This window comes from Monoraphidium neglectum (genome assembly GCF_000611645.1).
Source record: "Monoraphidium neglectum strain SAG 48.87 unplaced genomic scaffold scaffold00885, whole genome shotgun sequence".
NCBI lineage: Eukaryota > Viridiplantae > Chlorophyta > Chlorophyceae > Sphaeropleales > Selenastraceae > Monoraphidium > Monoraphidium neglectum.
This window is the reverse complement of record NW_014012743.1, coordinates 1-8,499: the sequence shown is the minus strand read 5'-3', so window position 1 is coordinate 8,499 and position 8,499 is coordinate 1. Positions and strand designations below refer to the sequence as shown.

Sequence of the window (8,499 nt, the reverse complement as noted above, 5' to 3'; positions counted from 1 at the left end):
GGGGCGTGGAGGTGCCCGCCACATGGTGGGGGCGGGGACCGACGCGCGGCTGCGCGTGCTGCCGGTGGCGGCGATTGTTGCTAAACGGGGCGCGAGCGGCGGCACCAGCAGCGGCCCCGCCCAAGGGCAATGGCGACTGGCGTTTGCAGCGCCGGCAGCTAGCCAGTACCGGCTTCGTGCTGGTAGCCCGCCTCAAGCGGTTGGGACGCGGAGCACGCAAGATTAGCGCTTGCTACTGCAGTTCAAGCAGCTTCGTTGCATTGGGTTGCGTCAATGCTTTGCGTTCCCATGCAATGAGTCCACAACTGCTGCACAGGAGCAAGGACGTAGCTTGTAAGTCGCTGTGGCTTGCACAGTGATGTAACAGAACCCAGTGTAGCTTTTTATTACAGCAATGTCACCGTGTAAGCTTGGGCTGTAAGACCGGTACCGCTGCATGCTGCCTATTACAGTGTTCCCCTGCTCCAGCGAACCCCGCCATAGCAAAAGTCTTGCCTACATCGAGCGCCGCCGCTGTTCCCGATCGCTCGCCACACAAATTCGCCGCGCCGCCACAGCGAATGTTCACTATGGCTGTACCAATCGCCATAGGGTTCTCGGATTTCCTGTATGCAGGCGCGCTGTGGTCGGTGCCTGTGGGACTGCATGGGGCCCACCCGCCATGTGTGGGCCACGTGCATGCAGGCAGCCACCAGCTCCTCCGTACGCACCTTACCCCCTTTCACTGCAGCATCTGCCACTGCTCATAAAGCTGACTTCTGAGCTTAACGAAGGTCGCACCACTGAACCAGCGGCGGCAGTTGCCGGCGACAGCGGCGAGGAGGGAGGCAGCCAGCTGGGCCCAACCACTCCGGCCCCGCTAGGCGCTGTCATAGACACAGAGAGCGCGCCTGCAGCAGCAGACACCGACGCGGCGGTTCCAGGCGTCTTGCTGGCAGCCGCCTTGCGACTGTACATAGCAAGTGACAGGCTGTGGCTTCGCCTGGTCTCAAGCTCAGCAGCCCGCCTGTTGGTATGCTGTCTCGTGAAGAGTTGAAGTTTTGCATGCGCATGCATTTTACACGTGTGCAGACATGCCCAGGCACATGTGATGACTCAAAATGCATTGCCTCTTGCAGCGTTGAAAGGCACACATTTAACACATCAGCCAATACCACACCTACCCTCCAAGTGCCAAAGCCATGCATTATTGCTAGTGATCACTCAGCTGTTATCAGGCCGGTAAAACACGTGACATGCTGACCGGGGTAAAGCACTGCACGTTCCAGTAACAGGGCCCTTTGATTGCAATTGAAATCCATTGGTCGGTACCAGGCGGCCAGCTGAGGCTTCAAGTTCATCCACCACTGCACTCGCCCAAGCTGGCTGGTTTCGCCGGCTCCAGTGCAGAGGTGGCTGCTGCCACAGCTGACTAGACAGAAGCCGAGGCCGCCCATGGTCACAGCGGCAAACATAAGAAAACCCTTGCCGCAGTTGCGCCGAGGCGGCCCCACTGAATCAAAGCGCGTGAAGCGGCCTGCGTAGCCCCTGAATCACTGCTTTTGGTAAGCTGTAGCGTGACGACAATACGCCTACTTCCTCCCTGCATCGCCTTCCTGAAGGACCTAAAAATTGTCCTAGATGACGAGATGCTTAGTCATTGTGAGCTTCAGATTTACACCCACTGTAGGGCGGCAGCGGCGGGCGGCATAGAAAATTTATTTAGCTACTTTTCGACCACAGGAAATTACACCCCAATCAGTGTGCAGTAATGGGATGAACGAAGACCCGGCACCTGAACCTGACACTACAGTAACGAACATTTGAAAGCTAAAGTCGTATGGGTGTCTCGACGAGCTTGTTCACAATCACACGAGTGCTTAGTTGCACAGCCCGATCACATCGCAGCTGCGGTATCATCGGCATCAACAGGCCCACCATCACAGCCGCCAGCATGTGGCTTGGACGAAGCTCGCTCGTTACTATGGCTTTTCTGCTGCTATGCATGCCCACCAGGGGGCTGTGTGCCGGGTGCGGAGCAACGTGGTCCCTTTCGGGGTCACGACGTCTGTGGTCGCAACTTGGGGCAGCGGTCAGAAGCTACCATGCACTCCCAAACCATAGCAGATTAGCGTTGTAGTTCTCGCATGATCTTCCACGCGCAAACGTGGATCACGGCTCTTGCGCGTGCAGCTCAGCCAGCTGGCCAGCAAGCCGCTGTCTGGGGCTTGCAGCTCTCAAGCCGGATGTCGACGCAGTGATCAGGGCAACGTGAAGCAAAACGACAGTCACAGTCATGCATTGCAGTGTGCTTGCCAGGGCGCAGCAGCCCTTGCCCAGGCAAGGCTGTCCTTACTCCAGTTTCAGCTGCCGCAGCCAATGCAATGAAGGCTGTGAGCAACACTCGCATCATGTCAAGCTGTTGCAAGCACATGTGCTGACGCTCCACCACGCACCTGATTGCTGCTCAACCTATTGAATGATCCTCGCAGCCCTGTACTCCAAGCAACCCCCAAGAAGCAGAAGCTGGCGGTGGTGAGTTTGATTTTGTGCGTGCATCTCAAGATCGTTGATGTTGACATCATATGTCGTGCCCCTTTGGCGCCAGCATGACTCACCATTTGGTCGTAGAACAGTGAGTATTTGTGCCGAAATTCTGCGCACGCTCCTGTCTTGAGCCTACCCCCACCCCCCACATGCTCGGGCGTGTGCCAAGTAACGTAATCTCTTGCACTCTCCGCGCACCTGCAGTGCGCACCAGTAAGGGCCCTGTCAAGGTCGTGCTCATCTAGGGCCGGCCTGACAGCGCTTATGGACCAGGTGTGCAGCGAGCTGCTGGCCCCTGCCAACGCAACGACTGACAGCAAGGTGCGAGCACGTGTACTCATGCACATGCATGTCAGCATTGCGAATGTGAAGAAAGCCATGCATGCTGGTCTGCCATCAAACAGGACCGCAAGTGGCGATCACCCGCCCTCGCAAAGAGGCCTGAACGTCGCTTTGAAGTGATGTGGCTTCTCTAACCTAAACTTGCTTCGGCACCGCACGTTTCTTCCCGGGCCCTTGCTGTCCTCTCCCCACGCACTGGCTGTTTGGCTGTGTTTGATCCACTCTGGCCGCTCCCGGAATCTCGCGCCCTGCCTACAACCATATACAGTCCCTCATTTCTATGCATATCCTCTCTCTCCACCAGTGGTCTTGATCCAAGCACAACTCCATCCTCTCTGGCTTTGCCTCCCATTCATAGCTCTTTATAAAGATAGTATCATCTGCCTCCTGCTGCATCAGCGATCCCTCTCAACTTGACGCTCACACCCGGTCAAACACACACCACGACTGCGCACGTGTACCATTGGCTGCTGCAGACCCTGGCTTGAGTGTGCATGACAATGTACCTTTCGGCATGCAGCACCACTGTGGACGTATACACAGCTGCAATGCTGCATCCCGCAACCACCTTAACGCACCCGGACATACTGGCACTACCCTGCCAACTTGCGCTGCAGGATCCCAAGAAGCTGCACTACGGCTGCGGAGTGGCCACGACCGCCCAGGTCAACAAGGTGTCCAGCGACCTGGCCGCCCTCGAGCCCAAGGTGGTCGCCGCCGTTGCTCAGGCCAGCTCTGCGCAGTCCGCCCTCGGGCAGGGCAGCAACCAGACAGCAGCGCTGCGAGCCCAGGTGGCCGCGCTCAATGCGACGCTGGTGGCGCTCACCGCCATGACGGAGGGGCTCATGACAAACATGGCCAGCGCCGCTGACACCGGCGTGATCACCCAGCAGCTTGAAGCTCTTGCGGCAGCGGACACTCGCGCGGCCCAGCGACTGGCGTCACTGGCTGCGGCAAACCAGACTCTGGGCCAGGATATTGCGCGGCTCAAGGCCTCTCAGAATCAGTGTACGTGCGGTCCAGAGCTCTCAGCTGTGAACACCACGCTGGAAGCAATCAAGTCTGTCCAGGCTGCTGACGCGGCAGCGACCGCCCTGGTCAACACCACTGCAGAGTCCTTCAAGCTCGCAGTCGCCGATGGCGCTGCGACCATCTCGGCGATCAATTCCAGCATCATTGGCCTGACAGCGGCCATTGGCAACGTGTCGGCCATCGACCTCAGCATTTATGCCAAAATCGTCGACCTTGCAACCCTAGATGCGGCCACACTGGGCGGCGTGCCGGCCGCTCAATACTTGCGTGCCCGTGTTGTGCTGTTTGCGGAATCCGCCACAATAACCAGAAATGCCAACCTCGGCGGCCGGGCTGGTGCAGACGCTTTATGCCGCGCGTCTCCCGCCCGCCCTACTGGGCTTGTGCAGGTGCGCGCGTTCCTTTCGACGTCTGATTCTGATCAAATTTTTGATTTTACCAGGCTTTATGGCGTCCCTAATGGCCTCCCAGTCCAAGGGCAAAATGGGGCCAAATTGGCCAGCAACTTCATCGATCTGCTGGACGAAACCATCAACGTTTCATTGGTGAACGCAGGGCTGGTGATGCCAAACATGTACTGGTGGTCTGGCAGCAGTGCTCTGGGCTATTTTGACTTTTTTACTTCGTGCAGCGGGATGAGCAGCAGCAGCCCTGGGGATTCGGGTGCAGCTGGAGATGCTGCTGCGACGGATGCAAACTGGATGTCTACGCTTCCCACCAAATCGTGCAGCGACCCCCTTACTCTCGTGTGCATTGCCTTCTGATTGCCCATTCATCGGCACATATGAGCAAGTACAGTAACCACTTCCCGCAGGCTTCTGCCAGTGTCCAGGTTCATGAAGTAGGAATGCGAGAACCTCTGCGTTTGGTGTGAGTAGTTGTTATGCGGGGCGCCACCAGTTACACCTCCCAAACCTACCTTCACACTGGCATGCCCTGATTGATGCACGAGTATGCAGGCGCCCCTCCTTTACATACGCGGATGAGTAAACATGGATGACACGTCCCATACCTGCCCCAGCTCCCAAAACGTAGTACAGCTCTTTTCCATCTGGGGCACGCCATGGGTGTTTTACCTGGGCCCACGGCAGCTGTGAATGTGCTCAGTGACAATTTGATGGTTTCCTGACCGACAAGCTTCCGTAGGATCGATGCACACATCAAAACCTTTTGTGAACAAGACATCACATCCAAGAGAGTAACAGTGGTGGCAGCCCACTAATAAGCCAGGTACATTCAGCACGACCGGCTGGATATGCCACGACACAACATTTACGTTAGGAGGCCCGAAGTTGATCATAAATACATGTTGATCACAGTGGGGCAATGGCAAGGCGGCGGGCTTGCACCAAGGGCGACAGTTTGGGCGGGGCATTCACCCCCCCCCCTCCAGCATCATAACTTCTATTTGCCACAGTGTTGCTAGGTACAAGGAGGTTGCGGTGTGGTTGATTACCAAGCAGACGCGTCTGCGCTGATGTCACTCGCTGTGGCAGGCGCACTGTACACACGTCAGTGACTGTGCTGGTGCACTTGTGTATGTACCAGCGCTGTGTAGCACGTATTGCGGTGTGATTTATTGTGTTTTATGTAATTCAGATTCTAGCAAAAAGCAGCGCAGCGGGACCGCCTGCCAAGGATTGGGACTCCTGATCGGATCAGGATTAGGATTGTTACAGCTTTTCGCGGTGGCCCAAGAGCCGGCCAAGCAAGCTCGAGGGATTGGACAATGAAGCATCAACAGTGTGTGGCGTTGTTTCCAGGGGCCTGACGTCGACGCCTCGCAAAGCAGGCATGCACAAAAGCCCCAAACTGCCAAATGCGTGCTGGTCTGCTGCGCTGCGGCCAACTGAAGGCGCGCAAGCGTTGTGCAGGCAGATTGGCATACATGGGTGCGAACTTCGAAGCGTAGTGCAGCGTGCAGGTCGGCGCATGCAGGGCAGTCCAGCAGGGCGTGTTCGGCCATTTCATCGAGGCCTGAGCTGTCGCGATGGGGGCAGTGCACAGGAGTGCTACAGTGCAGGGTGCGTGAAGCCGCAACGGGCGCGTGCTGCAGCTGGTGGTTCCGAATATGCGCTGTGAGTCGGGAAAGTAGTAGGGCACGTGTGATGGAAAGCCAGCAGGCTCAGGCATCGCGTCAGAGGCCCCCGCCGCAAAGCAGGGCCTCGTACTCTGCGCATGCGCCAAGTCCCGTTGCTCGCCTTTCACCGAACAAGATGTTGCTGATTTTGTGAGATATACGCGTTGATGTAGAGGGCACACAACTGCAATGGGATTGTGGCGCGTTTTGCGCAGCTGTGCCGATGCATCTGCTTTTGCTCCTGTTGACATACAGCGCCACACACAGTTGATGTTCTATCGTCCGCTATGAGCCTGGACGGCGGCAACCGCGGGCAGCTACAACAAGCCTGTCCTGTAGAGCTTCAAGGACGGCATGACTACTGGCAGGCGCATGGTCCCGAGCAAGCAACTCCCACCCTCCTGACGGCAGGCGCAAGCCATCCATTGCCGGTGGTCCACGGCGCAATGTGTTTCGGACTCCCGCTGAGTAGGCCGCCGGCAGGGCGCCAGGGGCCCCGCCCTCAGCCAACAGCCAGCCCAGCGGCGGCGTGTTCGCAGTCTTTGACTCCAGTCAGTGCACACCTCATGCATTTGCAAGCTCTAATGCTTTCTGACACCATGCATATCATGCTTTCAAGGCCTAGCATGCCACAAACGTGGGCTGCGTTGGCAGCTGCGCTGCGGCACTGGCTGCGCACGCTGCGGCGTGCGTGCCAGCCACGACCTTTATGCAGTCCTTGCAGTGTGCTGGGCATGTACCCTTGTAAGTATGCCGTAGTGAAGCCTTTGGTATTACAGTATCTACATCGATTACAGTACTTGCTATCAGAAATTTTTATTGATTTTATGTCATTAGCTGTTGCAAGTGCGCCAACACGCTGTGCTGATGTCGTGATGAACCCCCACCCAGTCAAACATTGCAGCAAGGGTTGACTTGCCCCCAGTGCTGGGGGCGTACATGATGACATCTGCGGCCGCGGCAGGCAGCATGCATCGTGGCAACGGAAGCATGAGGTGCTTTCATTCCTGTCGTCAGCTTTGGCCCCAGGCTTGCGCAAGCTCTCTGCCATGTCCGGGCGGCCGCCGACCGCCTTCCAACTGGTTGAAATCCAGCTGCGCTCCCTTGGGCCTTGCGCCCGCACCCGGGCTAGAAGCAGCGAGAAAAATCGCGAATTACATGAAAAGCGCCAAAGAATAAGGTCGATTGAATCAAACCCATGAGCGTTGCGGTGGTGAGGAGTGGGGCCGCACAATTCAGTGGGCTGAGCACGGCTCAATATGCCAGCCCTCGGGCACATGACGATCAAATCGCGGGAACAACTGGGAGGCGCTGCGCACAGCAGGGGACCACCCCAGCAGGGGCATCAGCCGCAGGTGCAAAAACGAAGACGTGATGCTGTGCCTCCCCTGAACCACAAACTGAGACCAACAACGTCCAGCACCGCCTGTTTGCTCGCTTCTGACTCGAAAACATGTCAAGTCGCTGCTTGAGAGCCGAGCAGGGGCACAGCTTTCACATGTGTGACAAAGCATCCGCAGACCAGCGGCACCCACGTCACTCCGTGTCGGTGGTGGCTTCACTCGCCGTACCGCTGGGGGCGGCGTAATCGGGGTCCACCCTGCCGTAGCCGGCGTACCGCTCCAGCCACTGGTCCTGCTCGTACAGGCAGTGCAGTACGCTCTCGCGCGCGGCTGCGGTACGGACAGGCGCGTGGGCATGGGCATGGGTGTGGGTACCGGCGAGACAGAGAGGGCGGTAGCTTCGGACAAGGTTTCAAAAGCAGGACGACGTCCCAGCCGGGCGCTTTGGACAATCCCTGAACGCGTGCCTTCGAAAGAGCGGCATAGCCTTGAGAGGCGACAGACGGGTGCCGCGGATGCGCTGGCGTTCCAACACAAAGAACAGCCCTGCCGCGCTCTTCTCCTGCCACTGATCACACCCCCCACCCACCATAGGAGTGGCTCTCGTGCGGCAGCAGCACCAGCCTGGTGGGGCAGCCGTGGCCCTTGAGCGCGGCGTACATGCGCTCGCTCTGCATGGTGTGCGTGCCCGGGTTGTTGTCCGCGTCGCCGTGCACCAGCAGCAGCGGCTTGCTGATCTTGTCGGCCATCCTGCGGCGGGGGGCAGGTGAAAGGATTGCGCAATGGGGGTTGAGGCCCTTCAAAGCAAAGGACGGCGTCTGATGGGCCGAGGTCCTGGTGGGTGCGTGCGAGCGAGCCCGTGTGCATGTGCTGTTTGAGGTGCGGCTGTCAAGAGCTGTGCACAGCGTGCTTTCCAAAGCTTGGCCACAGCCTCTCCTCTTCGCTCTGCACAACCTGCACCCCCCCTCTACCCCCGAAACAAAGGCCTAAGCAGGGCATCAGCGCGCCCTCTGCCCCGTCGGCGCCCCCGGCCCAGGCCCGCGACCCACATGAAGGGCGCCATCCGCGCGTAGACCTCCGGGGACTGCCACAGGGTGCGCTGCTCGGACTGGAAGCCCATCGGGGTCAAAGTCCGGTTGTACGCGCCGCTGCGGGCGGGGCAGCCCAGGGTAAGGG

The 8,499-nt window shown here is 58.5% G+C and overlaps 2 protein-coding genes across 2 annotated transcripts; one reads left to right on the top strand and one right to left on the bottom strand.

The window, feature by feature from the left end:
- Positions 1–2,790: 2,790 nt before the first annotated feature.
- Positions 2,791–4,315, top strand: MNEG_5785 (hypothetical protein; the record flags this gene model as incomplete). Its single annotated transcript, XM_014045738.1, has 3 exons — positions 2,791–2,847; positions 3,486–4,167; positions 4,290–4,315. 3 exons carry the CDS (start codon positions 2,791–2,793, stop codon positions 4,313–4,315), a joined length of 765 nt encoding a protein of 254 aa, XP_013901192.1.
- A 3,201-nt stretch (positions 4,316–7,516) lies between these two features.
- MNEG_5784 (hypothetical protein) lies at positions 7,517–8,443 on the bottom strand (the record flags this gene model as incomplete). Its single annotated transcript, XM_014045737.1, has 3 exons — positions 7,517–7,653; positions 7,913–8,073; positions 8,373–8,443. 3 exons carry the CDS (start codon positions 8,441–8,443, stop codon positions 7,517–7,519), a joined length of 369 nt encoding a protein of 122 aa, XP_013901191.1.
- Positions 8,444–8,499: the final 56 nt, after the last annotated feature.